The 24,652-nt window shown below is 45.7% G+C and overlaps 1 protein-coding gene and 1 long non-coding RNA gene across 2 annotated transcripts; one reads left to right on the forward strand and one right to left on the reverse strand.

Annotated features, from left to right (window-relative positions):
• Positions 1–8,284: 8,284 nt before the first annotated feature.
• LOC139050531 (TNF receptor-associated factor 6-like) lies at positions 8,285–22,558 on the forward strand. The gene is made up of 2 exons (XM_070527040.1): positions 8,285–8,670; positions 21,165–22,558. Exons 1-2 carry the CDS (start codon positions 8,386–8,388, stop codon positions 22,422–22,424), a joined length of 1,545 nt encoding a protein of 514 aa, XP_070383141.1. The 5' UTR covers positions 8,285–8,385; the 3' UTR covers positions 22,425–22,558.
• LOC139050532 (uncharacterized) lies at positions 20,577–24,606 on the reverse strand. The gene is made up of 3 exons (XR_011508938.1): positions 24,573–24,606; positions 24,183–24,247; positions 20,577–20,682 (listed from the first exon to the last, which is right to left on the reverse strand). It is a non-coding gene; the product is annotated as an uncharacterized lncRNA (long non-coding RNA).
• Between the last annotated feature and the right edge of the window lie 46 nt (positions 24,607–24,652).

Here is a 24,652-nt window from a genome sequence, read left to right on the forward strand (position 1 = left end):
TTTATCCAGCACACCAGATAATAAATAAAAACTTCTTTCTTTATTCTAATTCCTGTATTAGAAGGCAAATAGCCAGACAGAAACTATACAGAATCAAGTTAAAAATTAAACACTACAGCTACTTTTCTTGCCTTCACTGTTTCATCAGAAGTCGCTTTCTGACTCTGACAGATACACAGACAGACTACTGAATTATGCAGAGAAAATGAGATTACGGACGACACAATGAAGCATATTTTTCTTTCTTAACGCTGTATACGAAGGCAATTTCGGCCTAGCCAGCTAAACGGTCATACAGTGTTCAGTTACATGCTCTCACACAGAGAAATTTTGCGTCTTTTCCTGTAGGTGACACTTGGCTTTCTAATCATTTGCTCAGTGTCACACAATGAACCTTAGTGCCACTAAGGTTCATTGTGAGTTTGGTGGGTTTGGTGAACTCGCTTTACTCAGCTTGCACAGACTTCACACTGTGCAGGTAAATAGTAAGCCACCCAGTGCGACGACCATTCTTGGCCAGTGCGAGCATGGCCTCGTTTCCAGAAGATAGCTTGGAACAGGGCCGGTGTTGTCTAGCTCGAGTAGGTGTATACTCTCCATCTCTGGACACACCTGCCGTGCAGTATACTGTCAGGACTACACTTATTCGGCTTAATTCCTGGCTGAAGACAGCATGAGAACTAGCCGGTGTTTCTTTTCTTGAGGGAAATCGTTGGGGACGACCTCAGAAAAGGATAGCACTATATATATCGCCCTGCATTTCGTTGCGGTAATGCCCAAGGAAATGCTTGTCATCAACAAACAGGTCCAGCGGCTTCGCCTTGTGGAAATAGCACATATTATTGGGTATGCAATTAGTATTTCTTCGAAATAGGCATGTTATAGGCATGGGCTCCACCAGCGTCATATTGGTTTTCACCTCCACCGCGCCGCCTTGAAGGGTGTACAAAGTATAAGTGATTTTGGCGAAATCATCATCATTTGACCATCAAAAGTGAGTGACAAGTCGGAATTGGGTAATAGAAAAGTGTTGAGTTTCGTAATATGCCCACAATAAGGCTCTAAACACAAAATTAGGCATTTAAACAGGAAGGTTTATTCAGAAACACATCTATAAAAGTACATCAACAGATAAATTGCGTTTTCTTTTCTCTGCAACTAGTGAGCTAGTTATGAAGAAGCTTGTTGCATGCAAAAGTAAACTTTACCGGCTACATGAAATCCATTTAAATTGCACACATACATACACGCAAGCATACACGCGCACAAAGACATCCGCATACAAACTCAAAGACACAGGCCCAAACCCACTGACAAAACCACAGAAACACACCTATGCACATGGACACAAAAACACGTGCGCACACGCAGAAAAGCACTCGTAGAACGACGCAAACGCACACATATATACAATAACACGCCCCTACACGCCGTGTATTTGTACACGAGCGCACAGATAGACGCAGTTACAGGCACGCGAAAACGCACGCAGACACGCACACACCGATGGACATAAACGTGCGCGCCCACACCCACTCACATAAATGAACACGGTTACACAGACGCACATGCGTACTGCCAAGCGCAAACACGCGCGCGTGTACCCGCACACCTGCATGGACTTAAACACAAGCGTGCACATACGTGCAGAAACACATAAAACGCACAAAAACACGTGCAGACACTGGAACACAGAGAAACGCACTCACACAAGCACGCAATCTCAAAATTCTCGCCGGTGAGTTCGCAAGGCGGATTCACTTCGAACCAATTCTCGAGCGGACATCTGTTTCGAGATAATTCTCGAAATCTGCGAAAAAATGTATACGCGTTGCAGTTCCTTTTCCGGTTCAATGTATAAAATGGCATTTTGTTAAGAAAATAAGTGAATTTTCGTTAATAAGTCGATTATGCATTCCATTTTTTGTGCTAATAATCTCCACTTCGAATAGACTAGCGCGTGGAATAGAATTGTACTATCCGTCACAAGCATTGTTCATGATATTTTTGATTGTTCGCTGAAACACCCTATATGTAGGAAAACTCTCTCTGTAGTACGTTTCATAATTCTGCAAGAAAAGCTTCCTGAAGTTCTCTTCTACACCTCTTAGGCGAAACGCCAAATTCCAGTATATTGAGTCCTTAAGAGTACTGGTTTAAGAGGTTTGGTATTTCAGAGGACAATAAATCAGTACCATAATTAGTACGCGCTCTACATTTATACATTAGGCGTTTTAGTTTGCTTAGAATGTGCCTAATGTGGTATTCGTATTGAAACTGAGTTTTGCTTGTGCGGTGCTGACGTAGAATTCGGAAAGATAATATGTACTTATATATTTGTTTATTCGTAAGATATGATAACTTTTGAAGAAGGGCATAACATTTTTCATATAGTTTAATGTTATCATGGGCTCGTAGTGCACTTGTCGATAGGGTAAATAAATACAGAAGGTTTGTTTCCATCCGTGTAACCATAATACCGAGGTGTATGTCAGGCTTGAATGCACGGTTGCGTAATGAATTTGGTGTTGAACAGTAAAAGGGCACCTGCGAAGAAATTTCAGTTGGGGTAAATTGACTATCAATTCCAATCGTATACTATCGAAGTAATCATGACAAAGTGTCAGGACTGGTAATTACCTAATTTTGTTATCAGTAGCTATTAAATAGCGTCTATGCAGGCGACGCGTGCATATGGCGGCACAGCGGTACAGATGCTGATATGACGAGTATTGAAGAACCGCACGCAACTGCTGATCTCTCAGTTGCGTCATGTTGCGCCTAGGCAGCCAGGCGCATGGCTCGTTCATCATATGCGAGTTGGCGGGCGTCTCTCTTGGCGCGCATTCTCCCTGTTGCTGTCGTGATTTGAGCGGTTGCAAGAATGTGATGCGTTGCGTGGCAGTCGTGTATTCGAATACGTACTCGAACACGAGCGACGGCTGTACAGTACACAACGCTGAGTAGAGGAAGGCCACCGAGTACATCTTTCCTGTACCAGCTTTCAGGGCGAATTTAAAGCGTGGACCCCGGCGCAGCCGGCCAGTGCGACGCAGACGAGACAACGCGCACAAAGCACGTAAACTGCTGTTGACGAAACTGCACAGGCTACATTTAAAGAGCACAGTCACTTACCCATCAAGATGTGCTTTGGCAAACGCTTTCTAGGGGCGACTGTAAGTGCTATATGCCCTGATGGCGCACGAAAGCCGAAGGTAACGTTCGAAGGTAAGTTGTATTCAAGGGCGATCATTTCCGGTAGTGTGTCTCTGTATCGGACGCGTCAATGTAGACGAAGGAAACCCTTTCTGACACAGCGCCAGAAACGAGCAAGAACCGCACGCTGCATTTGTCACGAAGGAGAACGCGGCGCGGTGGCAACGGTGTACATGCGGCGGCAAGCCATCAAAGCTTCGCCCACAGCGAACTGGGCGAAGCTTTACCACGGCCGCCGTCCGGTCTGTCTGGTCGTGAATTCACGCACATCTAGCATCGTATCCCTCAAGGCCCGGTGACAAGCCTCATCTACTTATCATCCTTTGCTACAGAGGGAGGCAGTTGTCTGGTCGGTCGACAAGTCCGGTGCTTCCAGCGTGCCAGGCAGCGGCCGGGCACGCTGTCGTATACGTGATGCCGGAGACGTTAAGATCGCTAGAATTTTACCCTGCTCTTTATGGTGACCTGCAGCACCGCAACGACCACTTGCTGCCGCAGCTCTAGCGGACAATTACGCAGCGAGCCCGAGCTTCTGTTTTTTTTTCAAAGGTGCAAACACCACACGCTCGCTTCAGTGAGCCCGAACAGCGTGCAGCTGGCCAACCAAGCTAGAGCGCCTTGCTACCTGTTCCAGCTGCTCCGGCCTGCGATAGGACATGTACTGTTCCCGCGCCAGTCACACTAGACTATAGACGTCCAATTGTCGCTGACGTGGCTTAACTGCATCCCGCGTGGATTGCGTCCGCGTTAAGCCGGACTATACGGCACCTTTAGCTTGGCCACCGCAATGCGCTCTTCTTGGAGCGGGGGCAGAATACATCGAGCACTACTGCTGAGCGTAGACCCGGCTGGACTCGGAGAATACGTCGTAATAAAAGAATATCACGGGCGCACAACATCGTTATCAAGGCGCACGAAGTAGTTAAGAAAGCATACTAACTGTATGGCTAGCAGACCTGCGGGACCTGTTCGCTGATACACCAGAACGGAACACAAGCAAAGAAAGCAGATAGCACGGGCGCTGGTTCTCCACATTCTTCACTGTACGTCACTTCTTCCGGGCGATAATGGTGGCGCTATTTAGAGCGCAGCTCTTTGGCGCCCCTTCCTGCGTTTCGCGTCGGCATCGAGCCTTGCCGTCATCCCTCGCCGTAACCAGCTCTGTAGCCGGGACCAGCGCGCTGCTCTAGCTGTGCGCGCTCCTGGCGCCATCTCTCGCGCATGACACGAGCCTTGCTCTCTTCGCTCCTCCACCAATGCCACCCCTGTGTGGTGGCAATCAGAGCGGTGGCTCGGTGGTGGCTGATTGTGATAATGTGCTGCTGCCCAAGACGAAACACATAACCGCTGCCGTTCGCCACTACGTGTGCTCCTCCCCCGCACTCCTCTCCTGCGGCGACCGCGCAGGAGCGCGCGGTGTTTTTTCTGGCTGCCGAAGCAGGCCCCGCACACTCTCAAGTTCTATCGATCGCCACACAGGGCGAGAAATCAACCGCTAGGGAAGGTATTGGGAAGGTAAATAAACCGCAAGGGAAGCACAAGGGAAGGTATTGGCAAGCAAACGTGGCCTCCGCCGTGATCCCGTTGATTCTTCAATGCCTAGCAGTGCGAAGGCTGCGGCGCCGTGGGGCATGCCCACAACGCTCCGCCTTCTAAATGTCACTGTGGCGCGCAGTTTAAATTTCATTTTGGATGTTAACGTACATGCCACGACCTCCAACTTTGGTGCCCACGCCAGGCTAAACATAAGCCGAACACGGTTGCCTTGAGCGAGCCTCAGTGCGTTTAGCCAGTTGCTTCGTGGCGGCACCCCTTGGCGGCAGCGGTATCCATGCCGTGTAGCCGAGAAATTTGATCCCAGGTTGATCTGTATCGGTCGTGAAAGTTGGAACTAAATGGGCATCCAAAGCTCTGTCTCTAATGTATTTTGTTTATGATCCCTCTTCTGTATATTTCTTTCGTCGTGTATCATGTTATAATGCTTCTCATACGTTTTCGGTGACATAGCTAAACAAAGAAATTAAATTGAATCTAACATTTAGTACCAATGAAATGACGATATGGAGTATAATCGAACCGTGAGTAGGTGCAGGGGGAAAATCAATCATACTAAAATAAAATATGTCGATCGCACGCACTGTGGCGATTGATGTAAGCGAAGTTTTACATGCTGTTTTGCTTTGTCTAGCCATAATTAGCGTTTATGTTGGCGGCGAATGTGCAATTTCTTTAGCGTTGCGTCCAATACCAGAGGGGTGAGCTTATTTTAAACATTACCTTGTGTGCACTAGTGCTATTTGTCTATATAGTCGATAGAACACACAGGGACAGGTGTTTGTTTGAGGTGATGTTTCGCGTCAATGTTGGCAGTCTCTGAGAATACAGCATTTACAGTGCCTCACATGTCACATCACATGATGGCCGAAGTGTCAAACTTTAGCTGAATTACGGCGACGTACGAAATTGAATTATTTAGTATATTTATACATTTAGTTAATATATTGGCCGTCTTCAGGGCCTTTCATCGCGTAGCGAAGACGCTCATATTCGTCTTAGGCTTCTTGACGGACTGCGCGTTCCCGACTCTCAGTCCACACTTTGGAACCATTCTGCTGGCGCGAGTTCACGCGCTCATTCTGCATACTTGGCCAACACGCTGTCTAGGTCCCACATCCAAGCGCTCTCTTCAAGCTATGGACACGTGTACTTGTCTTTGTCGGGCGACGCGTTTCACCGCCTAACAAATGTTATCGCACGGCGCAGGACGCGCCTGCACGTATTGGAAGTTTCTGGAATGTTATCGAAGATTCCATCCGCTGTCTGTGACCGAACCTTGTGAAAAATGATTGCATGCGTGCGCGAGGCGAATAACGTAGAACTTTGTGGAAGACGCGCGGGCCCCAGCGATTAGTCTGGAACATTCGACGATTGATGTATAAAAGACGACGCGCATGACCTGCTGAGCAGATTTTCGACGATCGCCGACTTTGTTCGCCGCTCTCTTTGTTTTTTAAGTGCAGCCTGTTTTGTGGGCACAGGTTCGCCCAATAAAAGCTAGTTTTGCCTTTCACAGTATCGCTACTCTGTTCTTTGACGTCACGACCACGTGACACTATGAAAGATCGTAATGTTTACACAATCACAGCCAGCACGCGACCTCCATTGCCCAGCACCTGTGTCTTTATCGCGTAGGAAAGCAAGCACAGCACGTGCCATATGCACAAACAGTGAAATGGCGCCGCGGCGCCGCTTGCTGCGATTCGTAATGTTCCTAAATAACAGATGTTTTTAACGCAGCACCGCTGTTCCTTTTATGCTCCAACCTCCTTTCGGTCACTGTACGCAAGCGCCCCCAAGAAAGTTCAAAACCACGCAGGCCACACAGAAGAATAGGTGTACTTGTTATTTATTTTCACACCGACTATAAGTACTTCTTTCATGCAAACATTAGTACACACTCTGAATAACCTTTCTCGTATACGCCCACTTCGATCCGAATTCACGCCTATTATTTGCGCTGCGCTGTGACGGCAAGACGGCAAGAAATAAAGTATTAAATAAGTCATCGCTTCATCACTATTAAATAAGTCATCGTTCTTATTGAGCGCAGTAGTTTTGAACCTGTTGCAATATATTAAGTATCACCCCCAGCCATTAATATATCACGTGCAAGCAATGTACTAATCACAGAGTCGAACGAAGTAGACAAGAGAGAGTAAGCGCTAAATTGAGGAGGGCGGCGCAAAGAACAATGACTGTCGCGTACTTGTAAACCTGTTTTATCTACGAACCTTAAGCATTCACGGAGGCAATCGCCTTTTTGAGGTGTTGCAAGAAGCCCAGCGGTGGAAAGAGCATGAATGGATCGATGGATGGTTGGTATCAGCGTTCCCTTTGAATCAGGGCGGTGGGTTGCGCCACTAGGCTCTTGTTATTACATTTCCTAATGCCCTACCTACATCATATATATGAAACAAAACCAGAATACGCAAAATCAAGCTGTTTTAATTACTATTATGAACTTTGTTCTTGTACGCCTTCATTGTTTGTGAGGCCCCTACTTTTCGGCCACTAAGCTTTCCATCGCCTCTTACTAATTTCTATAATGGCGATGTGACTTTCACCTATTATCGCTGACCCTAACGGCTTGAAGGAGACAATAGAAGCCTAAGGCGACCGCTGGGTAAGTATCTTCGCATTCTAATAAACACGTTCCATCGTTTCTGTAGCGTTACTGAACCACGCACATGCTTCTTTCTTGTTTTACCTCGCTAATAATTGCGCCTTTTCAGCACGCGTTAGCTTCGCAATATAAGACCAGCAGGACCATGGGCCGAGCAGCATCTGGTGGTCTTTAAAGAAAGGCACAGGGGTGCGCGACAAAGACCACAGCAACAGCGCTCAGAAGAGGCAAAGGTAACGTATCCAGTTAAATAACGCTTCAAGCATAGCTACATCTTTACATAACATCATTATTATTTACTTTCTTTATTCAAATACAGCAAAGCCATAAACGACGAGATAGTGCTACGCGCACCTATCAGTCATTTTAAAGCATTCGGGCGAAAATAAAGGAAAGCTGTTTTACAATGAGCGAAATCATGTTTAGATAGTGGTAAGGATGCCACGTCAACGACACCTAACAGCAGAGGCAACTTGGAACATTTCAAGTTACCTCTGATGATCCTTGTTGCGTTGTCAGGCCAATTTGAGACGAAGAAAGACTTGTGTCTTGAAGAAATCGTGAGTAAATATAAACATACGGCTCGGTTTTACAACCCGTGTGCCGGAAAGCGTTACCGTAACCGCATTCATTGTAACTGTTGCATTTTCTAAAGAAAAATAAGGTAATACAGAGGACAGCGCTACACCGGATACAATTGCTGAAAATGCACTGTGCTGTTGAATATACATGTGCGCTGTGCGAAAACTTACTTGGCCCACGTGTTAAAACTGTTGCAGAACATTAAAAAATATCAGCGTGTTCTGATAGCCACTGGCTATGGGAGAAAGAAGCCTGAGTTACGAAATAGCAGATAACTGCGGGTAGCACTATCAGTGTGATAGTAGTCATAACAAGGGTTTATGGGAAGGGTCACCGATGGTGTTCCAAGTTTTCGCAAGCGGCAGTTTGCCCGGCAGTGAAAGCGGGCGGGCGCCGCATTCGTCATGGCTCCTCTGAACCAGCGGTACACGTTAGTCGGGTTTTCTAACGAATTGGACTGGAGGCCTACGGACTTCTTGGAGCCCATTCCGGCGTACAGAATCTGCAAAGCATGTGGTCTGGTGCCCAGAGTGACCGCTTCTTTGCCGTGTCTGCACGTTCTTTGCAAGAAGTGTTACGACCGTTGCCGGCATGACGACGGACGTCGCTGTCCGCTCGATGGTGAGCGAGTCCGGGAAGACGACGTCGAGTGGCGGGAGTTTCCAGTAGACAACCTGCTCAAACGGAAGGTAAGAGAGCCAAAATTGCACTATGGAAATATATAGCGTTGATGAGTAAAGGATGTCATTTGTATTCAAAACTAACAACTGAACGGCAATCACGGGGATTAGCATTGCCTGGGAGTACTTGATACGAGTTTTATATTACGTCTGAACCTAAGGACACGGTATTTATTCGCTTCCTATCATTGCAACCAACGTTAGTCTTTTTATTCAATGATAATGTTGTTCCGTAACTGTCATCATCATCATCAGCTTGGCTACGGCCACTGCAGGGCACAGGCCTCTCGCATACTCCTCCAACATCCCCAGTCATGTGCTAATTGTGGCCATGTTGTCCTTGGAAACTTCTTAATCTCATCCGTCCATCTAGCTTTCTGCCGCCCCCTGCTACGCTTCCACTCTCTTGCAAACTCTTGCAATCTAGTCCGTAACCATTAATGACCACCGGGTGTATTCCCTCGTCATTACATGCCCTGCCCATACCCGTTTCTTTTCCTTGATTTAAACTAAGATGTCATTAACTCGCGTTTGTTCCCTCACCCATTCTGCTCTCTTTTTATCTCAACGTTTCACCCATCACTCTTTTTCCGTAGCCGTTGCGTCGTCCTCAATTTAAGTAGAACCCTTTTCGTAAGCATCCAGGTTTCTGCCCCTTAAGCGCGGGCAAATCCGAGTAGCTCGAGTGGGCGGAAGAAGCATTGATTGAATTTTTGTTGTTGTGTTTGACATGTGTTAGATCGAGGTCCTGTGAACACTGAGAAGCAATTAGGGGCTCTCTAACGAAGTTCATTAAAAATAGATGCAAAAAAGGAAGACGTCATCTGCGTGCGCATGTGATTATGCCACATGAAATAAATCGCCAAGATTTTATCTGTCATAACCTGACAAACAGATAGACGGGTTTGATAGGCAATCATCATGCATATTTCGTAAGTGAAAGGCTTCTGCGGGTTCACGACCTTTTTTGTCTTTGTGCTTATCGATGACCTTAGTCCTATCGAAGAAATGCCTACAACCACATGCTTTACAGCGTGCTCAAAGATCGGAAGTAGGCATTTCCTTTAAGGTATTGTTCTGCTGACGCAAGCGTTTGCTCGCGCTTTATTCAATGTCATAAGTTTTCTACAAGACAGCGGGATCTCGTAAACGAAGTCAACAGTGCAAAAGACAAAACTGTTTCTATTGTATTACAGAGCAATCAGCATTAATTACCCTGCGTACTTTCCTCTCAATCGCCGCGGCAGCCTTCCTAACTTTAAGCTTGCCGAAATAAAACCACAACCATCTTTTTTTGAAGCGATGAGGTTTTGAGTGAATATATGTGATGACTGCAACATTTTCGTTCTTCTTATTTTTGCCAATTACGTTAGCTTCTCTCCAAGGGCGAGGTTTTATTTTTTCATAATTTTCTCGGACGCCGTCACCAGCACAAGCGCAGGGTAACATGTGCCGTTGAGACGCCGAACTGCTCCTCAACCGATTATGACCATGATAAAACTGCGAGTGCAATTTTCTTAAAAGTTTGTGCAGAACGATAGAATAACATAACTATCACACCTCCAAACAATTGTCTAGAAATATTTGTTGGTTATGAAGGTAAAATGGTATACTACATATAATAAATGGGAGCATGGTGTTTCAGTGACCAATACACTGGTCATTGCGCTCCTACCTCCTCGTATGAAAACTTCAAAGCGTCCTTTTTTGAGGCATATTGCGCCTGTGCAATTCTAACATATCCGTGATGCTTCAGCGTCAAATAATCGGCATTTGGGCTGCTTTCTGATTTTTTTTTTTGGGGGGGGGGGGTAGTGACCGTGACCATCCGCCATGAGGGTCGAAACACACATACAGTAACACCTAGCAAACACGGAGGCGGCAAGCTGTCATCGCTACTACGGCTAACGAGTCCTCAATAATACCATTTCAATTAAATCATTTTAGTAAACTATTGTTCCAGGCTTTGTTGAACTATCGTAAACGCAGACGTCGTTCACAGCAAAAGCATCGGTGTTATCGTCGCCTTTCTCCTCATTCGTATCTTCAGCTCGTTCTGGTGGCAGAATCACAATACCAGTGTACTCATCTAAGTTTGCTGCACGCTCAACTGCATCGCTCGCTCACGTGATAAAACGGCTTCCTTCTGAAGAACGCTGTATAAATGCTTGAACAGAACGAAATGAAAACGCCTATTTATAAGACTGCTTATGGCCACTGTACTTTGTCAAGTTCACAAAATGTTCAAAGTGCGTTCCGTTCTTTCAGATGCCGCTCAAGTTTCGAGTTTGTTCCTAATTCACTCAACATATGTACTAAATACCGCGAAAAGCCTTACGCAAACATATAAAGCAGGCGAACAGAAATAAATGAAAGGTGACTAGACATCCCAATTCACCACGAGTCTGCAGTTGTGCAGGAATTGACGCGAAATTTTAGATATGCATTAAACAATACCTTCAAACCTATGTTAATGTGTGTGAGCGTCCTCTGGGTACAAGAGACGCATATTGCTAAATTTAAATATTCTGTTGTTCAAGAGGTATGGATTCGAAGCTAAGTCTACAAGCTTTAGTAAAATGGGCGCTAATGGGTTAAAACTGTCCAAAATTAAGTAGCCACGTGACCTTTAAGGCATGCTTAAAATTCCTCCGAATAAAATATTACATTTTGATGCGCCCTTGTAAGTGCAACTTCGATGTGCTTATTCAACTCGAAGCTGTGGGATAATTACGTGCGAAGATACTTATAGTCCGACTCATTGCTCATTATTGAATGGCTAACGGTGTCACTTTACTCTAATTTATGAACATGGTATATTAATTTTGTGAAGCAGCATTTCCAGGCGTATCGTGTCATTTTTCATTTTTAAAACCACAGCTTTATTGTGTGGAAGCGGATTTGTAAAGTTTCCGTTTCTCTTCGTGATTTCATTACCCTAAACAGTATGCAGTCACCTGCAAATAATTTAATGGGAGAGGTTATATCTTCAACGATGATATTAATCGTAACGAAGAACAGTGGTCCTAATACAGTACCTTGTGATTCACTAGAGGTCGCGGTTGCCGCGGATTAGTTTTAACCGTCAAGAACTACGGTTTGTTGGAGGATGTTTAAATAATTTTTATCCCTTTATGAGGGGCAATGCTTATGTTTACAGAAATTATCGCACATTCTGAAAGGTTCTCTGGTACGGTGTGGAGCGCCTCACGGAAATTAAGAAATACTGCTTCTGCTTCAATATTACTCTCTTTAAAGAACGCAAAATGTAGTGCTTAAATTCGTATAGCTGCGTAAGACATGAGTGTCCACTCCTAAAACCATGTTCAGATAGTGTAAAGAAGCTGAATAAATCAAGCTACTTGACCATTTCACTCTAAACGATGTGCTCGAATAGCTTAGGGCACCTGCCATGGTTGCTCAGGGCCTATGGTGTTGGGCTGCTGATCACGAGATCGCGGGATCGAATCCCGGCCACGGCGGCAGCATTTCGGTGGCAGCGAAATGCGAAAACACCCGTGTACACAGGTATAGGTGCACGTTAAAGAACCCTAGATGGTCAATACTTTCGGATTCCTCCACTACGGCGTGCCTCAAAATCAGACAGTGATTTCGGCACGTTGAACCCCATGATATTATTTTTTTAGCTTAGGGCGAGTTGCTGTTAACGAGACGGGGCTGTAAATGTAAACTTCATCACCTGACTTCTCTGCCGGTACGCCGTGTGCAACTTTCCAGTCATGTGAATCGATTCTAGCATTGTGATTTCTTCTCCAACGCTCAACTACCTGCAATAATAATATGACTGGCTTAGAAAACAAACGGCCATAATGCGGTAGGACCAAGCGCATTCGATGCATCTATCTGTAGCAGTCAGCGCCAATAACGCCAATGTGAACGTCCGTCACTGAAGGCTGAGTGAATGACAGTGCTGCCAAAGTGTCAGGTGCACTTTGATTAAATACTGACCTAATATACTTGTTCAAACCGCATGGTTCTTTTTAACAATGTTTATAATTTCATCATGTACAGCGAAATCACAAACGTTCTCATCCTCTTCCAAGAATTCTCTGAAGTTTTTTTTCGAGTATTTTAAAACTATCCAAGAAATGAATTGTTCCTATGTTTTATTGCAGCTTTGAGGATCATGTTAGCGTTTTGTACCTCCTGATCGTTAGGCGAAGTACAGTTATTTCAAAACATTTTATAGGAACGCCTCGCTTTCCTAGCCGGCCTAGGTATATTGCCTTGAAACCAATGTATTTGTTTGGCTCTCCTTTTTAGCATTCGACATCGTAGGAAACGCTCAACTTCTTCCACTAACTTATCAGGGAAAGCGCACTGAAACGCCAAAGAACAAAGGTTTACAGCTGCCTGCAAGACAGTTGGGAAATGCAATTCTAATTCCGCACAAATCGCGTCCTAATCGACATGCTCACACGTGAATATTTTTCTAGGAGTTACCTGCGCTACTCGGTCGCCTGATATCCCCTTAAATACAATATTTGATACAATCTGTTTAAATCTGTCACAATGGTGTTATGCTCACTGATGCCAAGGCTCACAAACACTTTGGAAACTATGTGTGAGCCGTTACATAAGAGTAAATCCAGGATGACGTTACGTCTTATGGAATCTTTTACAGACTGGGAAACATGAAAAACACTCAAGAAATCACCAAATGGTAGATTAGCCACGGAGTTTGTGCACTTATGACAGTCCAATCACAATCTGGCCAGTTAATATCCACGCTCAGGAATACAATATCTGGAATTGCGTGCACCATCTCAAAAAGCCCTGCCAGCAGAGTGTCGCCGCTGTACGACGGACGATAAAAACACCCACAACGGCAGTATTTTCACATACACAGCAACACGGCACAATACTGATTCGGCTGCATTCTCAAGAAATTTCCTCTTTAGTCATCTTGATCGCAACCAAGACGAATACGGCCCCAACATGGCGATTTCCGTCTTTCCGATAACTAGAGAACCCGTGTGGAAAGATCCCAGTGTCTTACATGGTGTCGTCCAGCCAAGGTTCTGTACCCATAATAACTTTCGGTTCACTAATCGCCACGAGAGATGCAGAGTCGTCAAGCTCATTTTTAACCCATTGAGGGTCGACGCCGTAAATATACGGCGCCGCGAACAGGTCCGAAAATGGTCGATGCCGTATATTTACGGCGCCGTCTGTACGTTTAAAACGCGGGCTAATTTCCTAACTTTTTCTTGCCTGGCATGTGATGCTACTATGTGGGAATACATGAAATTTTTTTCTCGCGTCTCTCTCTTTCAGTTTTCGTTCTATAGTTTTTTCTTGCTCCGGCGCGTCTGCTACCGCTCGCGCATTGGCGCGCTCGCGGGCGCGCGGCGGTTAGTTTCGGTTTTGTTCCGCACGCGGTTTCGGCTTCTTTTGCTCGCAAAACTGATGGCTATCTCGTTCTTGTCACTCAAAGGGTGACCGCCTGTTACCCGCTCGGTTGTTGCTCACAGGGGTCCACATACGAAGGATGCGGCTGTGCATGCGTTTCCTTTTTTGGCCCTTTATTCCGAAGTTGCCTCCCACGTCTGCTCAGGGAAGCAGTACCCAGAGGAGGTGCCATGTCTGCGCCAACACCACTCGGCAGCAAAATATCGCGAGGACACAAGGTACATGCGCGCTGAGTGCAACAAACCGCTCTGCGTGGAGCCATGCTTCAAGAACTACCACACGCTGAAGAAGTATTAGTGCAAAAGGAACATTTGAGACTTGCAAAAAATTTTCGTGTGCGCATTGTTCATGTGTATTTTTCTCGTGTCCATATTGTGTATAACAATGCGCCAATTTTTTTAAAAATCTTATAACTTTATTTGCTATTGTTTATTGTTTTTCATGAATACACAGTCCATATATGCCAACGCCAAACATTTTTTTCGCACTTTACGGTCACCCTAGAAAAATTACAGTAATTTTTTTCGAAATAGCTCCCTCTGAAGAATTTAAATGTGCAATAAAAAAAATCGACCCTGAGTGGTCGCATGTGGCGAAAAAAATCGACCCTCAAAGGGTTAATGCTTCGACAGTGCACGAGAAGCGCAAAAATTTATCCGCACGCGTTAACAACCTCGATTTGGTTCGGTCTTTGAGTGAAAAATGCTATGTCAGCCCTCACTTTTTCATTGCACATGCGCATGAAGCCCAGGAAGCAGGTGCATTTCGCTGTCCTACACCAATGTGCGCCCGCCGACGATAAGCTTATCTTAGTTAAGGCGCACTTGGTTGTCCTTACTTTCTCTATTTTCCAAGGCATAATTCCAAAGAAGCCGCCGCATTCCGCGAAACAGGATGGCTAAAGTCTTCAGCTAAACTAGATAACGTATTCTTCAATTTGTAGGTATTATGCATAACACTTTTGATCGCCTTCTACCCTGCAGATATCCTTAATCAGTATGTTAGATTTTTCCCATGTTGATTCGCTCGAGTGGTCAGGTAGCCCCCCCCCCCCCTTCCCACTCCAAAAAAAGAAGGTCGCAGTTTGACCGGAAAGACTACCATTCATTGCAATAGCACATTAGTGGACAGCTATACGAATTAAGAATCATAGTTTTATCGGTCGTACAATGTTGTAGACATAGGCCTACTAAATGTAAAACCAAGAATGCTGTCACGCGCGCACAAGCAAACATGAACACAACTCGCTGGATGACCGCGGGAGCTCACTGTTAAAATGACGGAGCGAGGAAGTGCCGCAGCAGCGGCGTGCGAATGGACCTTCGTGCTTCTTCTCGCATCAATCCGCATTCAACTGCGAAAATTCCGCGGATCGCAGACTCTGCCCCGTCACAGATGGCTTTCAAGATACACCGGTTCGGCGCCAGCACGCGCACGGCCACCCCGAGTGCGGTCTGCTATAACTATTCACAATGCTAAACCAGGAAAAGCAAGTAACACACACACCGAGGGATTCGGCGTAGCCATTGTGTAAAACCTTGAAGAAGATCCAAGAAATATCAAACATAGCCGATGGCAAAGGCAATCTCTCTGTGCGAGTTGACTAGTTAGCTAGTAACAGCTAGCAAGAGTATTCAGTAAAAACCTACTAGCCTACCTAAAATAGTTGTTGCCGCTTATTGTTCGTAGAAGTGTGAGTGCGACTATTCCATCGAAGGGCGACGTACACGTCTGTCATCCTCGTGATTTCATTTTGTAGACATCTCGCACTGTGATTCTTCCTAACTTGGTGCTTTTATCCCGCCATAAATTGTAGGTAGTGTAGTGCATAAACTTAAAAATTTCATCAGAGTAAAGTTGTGACCTAAGTTGTCGATAAACACACGGTCCACGACATGTCGTGTTCCATGGAGCGCAAGAGGCAAATTGATACACTTTGCGGAGTTTGATTAAACCCTTCAGAGAGATTCGAAACTGTGCTTTGTATCCCAAAATTTTTACGCAGATAGGGCAGATATTGTGAGCTCCTCATCTAAATGGGATTGGACTTCTCATTAAGATGCCCATAAAATACATTTTGTTTTGTTGCGGTGCTGCCTAAACAAAGAATGTTTAAATCTTATGAATTGTAGGATATCAGCTAGTAAACGTCACATCGTACTAGACATCGTACTAGACATCCTTCGCATGGCGAAATCACGCAAAACATCTGTCAGGTCTTTTTATCGAATGTATCTCCAAAACTGAGGCGCCATGATCAAGTGTGCGTATTCGCCACTCGGAGCCTCGTTTTAGAGCGCAGCTCTTTGGCGTCCGTTCCTGGGTTTCGCGTCGTCGTCGGCGTTGTCGTCGGCCTCGTAACCAGCTCCGCCCCCCTTTCATCCCCCCAGCGCTAGCAGCGACCGACTGATACCGCTGGATGCCGCTGACGCCGCTAGAGAGTCAAGATAACGTGACTGCATAGAACACCGTCGCCGCCATGCAGAAAGAGGAGGAAAGGGTCCCCCCCCCCGTTCTTGTGTGGCGGATAGGGTGCTCTTCAGTTGCCGACGCGCCGGTTATTTCACGTAGGCCCCGGCACGTCGACGAATACGTGACCACCTTCCCACGGCTAGACCTGGTTCTTAGCGCTGCGGAAGCGAGGGTATCATATTGTTTGTGTCGGCATCGGCGGCGTTGTCCCTGAAACCAGCTCCGCAGCTGGGGTTGACTCACTATCGGCGTCAGCGGCATCAGTCAGTCGCTGCTATCTCTTCCCTCCTCCCTTTATCGTGTTGTCCGCTTGCTGCGCGCGCTTCTGCCCCCATCGTTTGCCGCTGGGTGTACATGCCGCCCCCCTCCCCCCTCTTCCTGCGAGTCTCCGGTTGTCAAAGCGCCGGCTCGAACTTAATTCCTTTCTTCGCTCCTCCTTCACTGCAACCCCTGTGCGGTGGCAATCAGAGAGCCAGATCGGTGGCGGCGGATCTGTATATGTGCACCGCCCAAGCCGAAATTGCCGCTGCCGTTCGCCCTGTGCGGTGGCAATCAGAGAGCCAGATCGGTGGCGGCGGATCTGTATATGTGCACCGCCCGAGCCGAAATTGCCGCTGCCGTTCACCACTGCGAAATTATCTGCCAGTTCTTTCTGAGCCATGAGCGAGACGACCGATGGAAGTCCTCCGTCTGCTGCTGCTGCTGCTGCTGCTGCTGCTAAACGAGCTGCCAGAGCAGAGGCCCAGCGCCGTCGCCGTCAGAATCCAGAGGTGCGTGCCGCCGAAGCAGAAGCTTACCGTCGCCGCCGTCGAGATGATACATGTGTTGCTCGATTTCTTTGCCTCAATCTATCAAAAAGGTGAAACAGCTTATTTGCTGCGCTCAAATTTCGCATTAGGAAGTAACGTAATCGTGGGTAATTTTTTTTACCATCCATCTTATTTGTCACACTATTTTTTTCCCTCGTAGTATTATTGAATACTTGCGTTTCCGCATACGGGACGGCAGCTTGCCGCGCCGAATAAGTGCAATGAAAAATGTAGCAAATTATTCCTAAATGAGCCCACTAAAAAGGCTGTGTTTAGTTAATAAATGCCGTGACTAACGTTTAAAACTCCGACCGTAAAATATAAAAAGCGCCACGCTGCACCCACGGTGACACATTAGTGGAGCAAAGTATACGAGTGTGTGCACAATTTTCAGTGTATCACTTCGGGAAAGAAACCCCTAGACCAAACCCATTGTCACTGCGGTGGTCACAAATGACGTTGCTCTTTGAGAAGTTCTTGACACTTCCAATGGCAATGCGGTGGTGTCATAGTAGAGAGAGAGAGAGTGAACTTTAATAAGCACCAGCAGTTTTGTCGGCTGGGCCTAGGCCTCCCACGATGGGACGTCGAGGTCTTGCCTCTTCGCCGCTTCGTAGGCCTGCTGGGTCGCCCAGAGTTGGTCGTCGAGGTGGGAGCTGCGCAGGGCGGCGTGCCATCTCGACGAGAGGGTCACGGGGTTAAGGTCTTGGTATTGGTGTTTGCACTCCCATAGCATGTGGTGGAGTGTTGCCGGTTCAGTTTTACAGACCTTGCACGTCTGGCTCGGGTAGATGTCGGGGTATATGGTGTGATAGCGTGTGAGGGAGGGGTATGTATTCGTCTGTAACAGGCGAAGGGTGGTTGCCTGTGCCCTGTTTAACTTGCAGTGAGGGGTGGGGAAGGTTCTTCTTGCGAGGTAAAATGACTTTACAAGGTCGTTGTATCTGGTAAGGCGGTCGCGTCCTGCGGGTGCACCTGCACCGTCTCCGGCACGGTTGACTAGTCCTCGTGCTACGGAGTGTGTAACCTCATTGAGGTTGGTGAGGTGCGGGTGGACAACGCCGGCGTGTGCTGGGATCCAGACGAGGGTGATCTGATTTTCAGACGAATGCGGGGCTTGTCGTAAGATGCGGAGTGATTGATGAGAAATGCGACCTTTGATGTAGTTGTTGACTGCTGCGCGAGAATCACTCACTATGGTGTGACAGGCTGGGTCAAGAGTGGCCATGGCGATGGCCACTTCCTCGGCCGTCTCGGCATTTTTGGTAATGCTGGCAGCATGTCGGAGCAAGCCGCCTGCTGTGGTAACCGCCGCAAAGCGCCGTCCATCTTGGTACTCAGCTGCGTCGACGAAGGTGACGCCCGCGGTGTTGGCGTAAGCTTTGATGAGGGAAGTAGCTCGCGCCTTCCTGCGTTCTTTGTTGTAGTCTGGGTGCATGTTTGTCGGGATAGGGTCGGCGTGTATCCATTGCTGATAGAGACAAATATTATGCGGATCCCAGGTTTTGTGAGAATAGGTAGAGGCGATATTTTCATTGGTGCTTGCGAGAAGGGTAAGTTTTGTTTAGAAATAATTCGGCGGTATGGCGCACGCCGAAATTTGTAGACATTTTCATGGGAAGACTACCCGCTCAACATCAAGATGGGGTGCTTCAACGTTCGAATCCATCAACCTACAACGGAGGGACGACGGCAGAACTGGACTGCCAATGATGGCGGGACGACAATGAGATTATGTCTTTCGAATAATGATGCAGACAACGATGATATAATGATGATGGCATGACGGTGATGGAATGAGGAAGATGGCACAGCATTTGGATGAAGATAATAGATGAACTCGAACGTACCGACAAGGATGTTATAACAATTGCACGATGAAGTTGGAGTGACTGCGATGGTACGTCCATGACGGCTACACGTAAGCGGTATCATTCCGAATGTACGATGGAGATGAACTGAAGACAATGAGACACATGTTTTTTTCCGAAAGCGTAAACTACAAGCGCAATTGCATGTGAACAGTTCCTCGAAACAATTGGCAGCACACGTGAGTCGTCTGCTGTAGTTGCTCTGTGCGTGCGTAAGTTTGTGCGCATGCGCATGTTAGTGAATCACGGTAGTGAATTGTGATTATCAGGTTGAAGGGCAGATCGTTGCAAAGTCTAACCAAAGCTTGGAGAAATGGGAAGGATAGCAGGTCTTCAAGAATAATTTCGGCTTTCTAGGACGCATGCATGATTTCATCTAGCAATTTGCAGTTGCAAGTGATGCAGTTTTTTTGGGGCGAGAGGAAGAGCAGCTTTTGTTCTTTCGTTCACCTGCCGCACATTGGCTTACCAGCAATGAGCTCTCCCAATGAAATCAAGGAATCAATTATTCATTTCGTCAATTAGTAAGACAATCTTCATTACAACAGCTGAGATACATAGAGAAATATGCAGAACGAGGCCTCAAGGTTACAAACCACAGGTGGGCCTCGTTAATACAGTAAACATAGCTATTACAGCGAACATATACCAAAGACCAAAATGAATATATTAAAGGGTAACAAGATAGCATACAACGTTTAGTATTTGTCAAGAAATCGTCATTAAGCCAATACAAGTGAAAAAGTTAATGTAGCAGCTAAACAATAAATACAGATTTTGAGCTTTCCCCTCAACGCAATAAGCATGAGTTTTTTTTTAATTGAGTATGTTTAAGTGCATTCCATTGTAAAATTTATGAAAACGATGACTATTTGAAATAGTGTCTTAAGCAATAGGTGGTTATTACGAAACGGAAATCTAGCTCTATTAGTGTTACATAACGTGAAATCCGTAAAAAAATTAGGTTTTATTACACAATAATCAAAACCTTTTAATTTAACAACAAAATACGGTGTGTATATATATATATATATATATATATACATATATATATATATATATATATATATATATATATATATATATATATATAGATATAGATATAGATATATAGATATAGATATCTGTCTCACCTTCAACGACTCAAATTCGTTCTTCCCAAGTAACCGCGTGTAGACGATAATGATCGCCAACATCAATTGCACTGCGGAAATTAAAAGGCTATAAAATCGCGTTATATATCATGTGTCATTTCGGCCCACTTAAGAAAGAATAACAAAATGGGACTCGTTAAATGTATGCGGTCTTACAGGAGACAAGGGAAAACCTTACATCTAGTCACCGAAATTCGACAGCACTCATATCTCCGGACGATGCAACCTTGACGAGGCATAGTCTCACCACTGCGGAGACGAGTTGAGGCGAAACCGCACGGCCTGCATGTTTAAAACAGCACTCTGAGAAATGATTTCTAGAAAACGCATAGCTGAGAGATGTCTTCAGAGTAAAACGATCCTGCCAGCACAATGAAATTTAGTTGCAAATCATTTATCTGTAACGGTTTTCATAATTGCATGCCTCCTCCTTTCAAGTTTAGCATCTTCACCATGGTCTGTTGTTTCATTTCATTTTCCTTTTAATTCACTGTTGCTCTTCTTTCAACATGGTGTGTGTATCCTTAAGACACTATTTATGCTACAACTCGTTTTCTCCGTCGTAAGCTTATAGCTGCAACGTTACAAGATACAATATGCCATGAGCTATGCCTGTTTATTTAAGTTATCCAGAAAAAGATACTAAATACTTTAAAAACGTCCTAAGCACAATATAAAGCACTGTGGTGTCGACATGGTCCAAAATAGAAACTCTCTTAAAATAGCATTATCCTAATGCGTTTTTTTTTCGTGCTTTCCTTCAGGTAAAATGCTGGAACGAAGAAAGTGGCTGCCACAGGGTACTGACTGCATCAGAACTGAACAAGCACTTTTGCAAAGACTGTGACCATCACTTTACGTCTTGTCCCAAGTGTTCAATACTCGTACTTTGCAAGGATGTCTGCGCGCATATACAAAGCGAATGCAGGAATTACGCGGTGCCTCTTACAAATGGGTCCCCTCCAGCTACTAACAGTGACCAAACAGCAATAATGATGGCTTTTAATTCAAGCATCAATGGGCAAGTGTGTGAAATAAAAGACAGGCTTGCCCAAGTTGCAAATGATAATAACTCCCAAAGTGGATGTCTGAATGAACTTTCACATTGCATGAACTCGATCAAAGGAACGCTGCTACAAATATTAAGGGGAAGCAAAACGTTTGAAAACGTTGCGTCCCCAGCTGCCGATTGGATATCGTGCTCTGAAGCAATAAGGGAAACACTGATTGGTCATGGCCAAAAGCTGCAGGAGCTCGCAGGAGCGATAGGCAATTCAACTAAAACCCTTATGGAAGATTCAGAGGACAGGAGGCGAGCTGTAGAGCAAATGAAAGAAAATGCAGCGAACGCGTTGCAAGAAGCACTAAGGAAACATTCAGCGGCTGACAGTGAGGCGTTCAATAAAGTATGTGAAAAGGTAAACACGATGGAGAGGAGCTTAGAAAAACAGTTGCAGGATGTTACTAGGACAATCTGTAGTGTCTTAGAAAAAATTGTTGCAGGCATTGGTGAAGGAATGAATCGTCCGGAGCGAAACAGTTCGACGCCATTATATATAGAGAAAGAACTGGCCCTAAACACAATCAGCCTAAAGCGATACGAGTTTTCTGTAAAAGGATTGAAGGCAAAGAAGGAACAGGCATATTCCCAAGGCTACTGTGATTGCCCGAGTGTAAACCTATATATTTCAGGGTATCACTTGTTGCCGGGAGTGTACCTTAGCAAACATGAGGGTAATGTGTTGCTGCATGTTGGTATTCAGCTGCTGAAAGGAGTGATAGACAATTTTCTTCAATGGCCATTCGAAAAGAGCATTAAGCTGACAGTCAAACATCCGTCGAATGGCAAACATCGCCAGTTCGTAACTAAACCTGAAGACAACCTCCTGTACTATGGAAAGCCAGAAGGATCAAGTAACGAAGGGGCATACTTGAGTGACAAATCATTTCCATTGGATGACCTAGAACGTAAAGGATACGTCACGGACGACAATCTCCATATAGTGTGGGAAATCGTTCAGTAAGGCCGGACCAAATAATGATAGACGCCTTACGTATTTCCTAAATACGTCAGCTGAGCTGTTAAACGGGTTAGAAATGAACATTGCTCCGCAGCCCATCTTCGTTGAAAGCCAAATAAAGTTGCTATTGAACTGCACGTGGTATTTTTATTGTATACAGTGTTCCTGCTAGCATGCATCAGTCATATGACACAGATCAATGTACAGGAATATACCCAGTGCATGACCACAGTGGAGAAGAGTTTCTGCCAGTAAGCGTTAGTTGGTGCCATTCTATGCATCGTTCGCAATTAACTAATGTTTTAACTACTGGTATGAAGCACCCGTTGGTAATGAATTTGTAGGAAAAAATGTTAAAGAATGTTGTCATGTTTCCGGCGAGGTACATTTTGCCCGTTTATTTCGGACAGATCAAGAAAGCCCGTGATAAATTAGAAATATCGCGTGACTAACTGTCCTACCAACTCTTCTGGGAGTTCTCTAAATATATGTAAGCACTGCGCCACTCGCTCATCTCCATGCAGCCCATCGTCATTACCAATGCTGTGAAGCTGTCAAGTGCTCCAGCGTCACGAACTGTTGGGGATGGCGGCACGAGGTGAACTGATGACGCAAGATTACTGCAGGTTGCAGTAGCTGGTGCGCTGTTGAAGTTTCGATCAACACAAGCCGCTCTATATCGCCTTGTCCATCCGCATCCGACCATTACGAACCGTGGTCAACCTTATTCCGGTGGTGCATGGCGCAGCCACACGGGCCCTATCTTGATAGCGATCTGCGATGGTGGCAGAGTGCGCCTAATGCTGATAGCTTCGTGTGCACTGCGTTTTCGCAGCTTATTCCCCGTTGAATCGAGAGGCAGCACGGTCACTTCACACACAGCTGCTACGGGCATATATATCTGGAACGCGATAGTCTTACATGACGGGTGGGCGGGCATCCTCGACGGGTAAACATAGAGGTGCCTACGCATTTGAATGCAGCGCCCTCAAACGAACTCCACACTCGCTACTGAGTGGACTCTTTCCATAACGAATCAACCACCAGTTCTCGGCGCTCTCATCAACACTGCGAGGTCGTCCAAACTCTTATCAACACTGTGAGGTCATCGGATAGATTGTTTGTTGAATACACTTTCTTCTAAAGTGAAGCTTTTCTTTGCGAACACAGCCGAGACTTCATGACCGTGAGTGCTGCGACGTGGCAGTTCTCTAGCCAATCAGGCCAAGCTATCATAGCGCAGGACTCGCTCTATGTCACCGCCGCTAAGTTGCATGCACCACCATCATGGCGCTCGCCGCTACGCATCCACGGTAGTGTTGGCTGTGCTGGTGAAGCGTAAATAATATATAAAAAAACAATGCCTGAGCATCGCCTGACCTTTATCTTTAATCATTGCACCACCACCACATGGCGCTCGCCTTCACACAAAGACGGCAGCAGTGGCCGCATTGCATCTCGTTGGCTTCGCTGCACAATTCTTGTTTTTGCTTTGAAATATTGTTGCATTAGGACCGTTTTGTATATTTTAGCAACTTTTTGGTCGAAAAATCCATTTTCAAGAAGAGCCATGGGTATCGGCGACGGAAACGCGAGTGTCCATGGCATTAGCAGTAGGGACGGTGACAGAACACTGACAGCAGCAAAAGCACACCTTGAAGTGGCGATTCTTACGTGACGTGCGCCGCTGAGACAGGCCAACCACTGACTAGCGCAACTCGGTGCGCGTAACATTCCATAGAATAAAAGTGGTGCTCTTACCTTACAACCACATGCTTCTAATGCAACTACATTGTTATGACAGGTCCCCTCACTGTAGCGAGTGCCTGAAGAAACAAACAAATTGGAAGAGACTGCTTCAGAGAATCACGAAAAAGAGTGGAGGTTAGCGGAAGCTTAGAGGTACTGCGGAATTCTAGGAGCTTTCCAGCGTTGCATCATTAACCGCATCATTTATCCGCACCAAATGACTTACAATACAAAAAAAACTTTCGTTCGCTTCTATCTCACTACCATCTCAAAGCGTTACAAAATCCATCAAAACATTAAAAAGGAACAAAAGAGAAAGAAGAGTTGAAGTAGAAACATCAAATACATTTAATAAGCTTGATTGCTTTTTCTAACTACGCAATGTACGTTAAGCATACTCACCTAAATAGTGAATGTGTAACTGTGAGTTGTTGTCTACTTCGTTTTCTACGAGGTATAACCACGTGCTGCATAAACGTCCC

Source organism: Dermacentor albipictus, chromosome 10, assembly GCF_038994185.2.
Source record: "Dermacentor albipictus isolate Rhodes 1998 colony chromosome 10, USDA_Dalb.pri_finalv2, whole genome shotgun sequence".
Taxonomy (NCBI): domain Eukaryota; kingdom Metazoa; phylum Arthropoda; class Arachnida; order Ixodida; family Ixodidae; genus Dermacentor; species Dermacentor albipictus.

What these genes read in the sequence shown, in the direction of transcription:
- LOC139050531 (XM_070527040.1), top strand. Translation starts at nt 8,386, where the DNA reads ATGGCTCCTCTGAACCAGCGGTACACGTTAGTCGGGTTTTCTAACGAA. An exon ending in ACAACCTGCTCAAACGGAAG is followed by an intron (nt 8,671 to 21,164) that starts GTAAGAGAGCCA and finishes GCTTTCCTTCAG; the next exon opens with GTAAAATGCTGGAACGAAGA.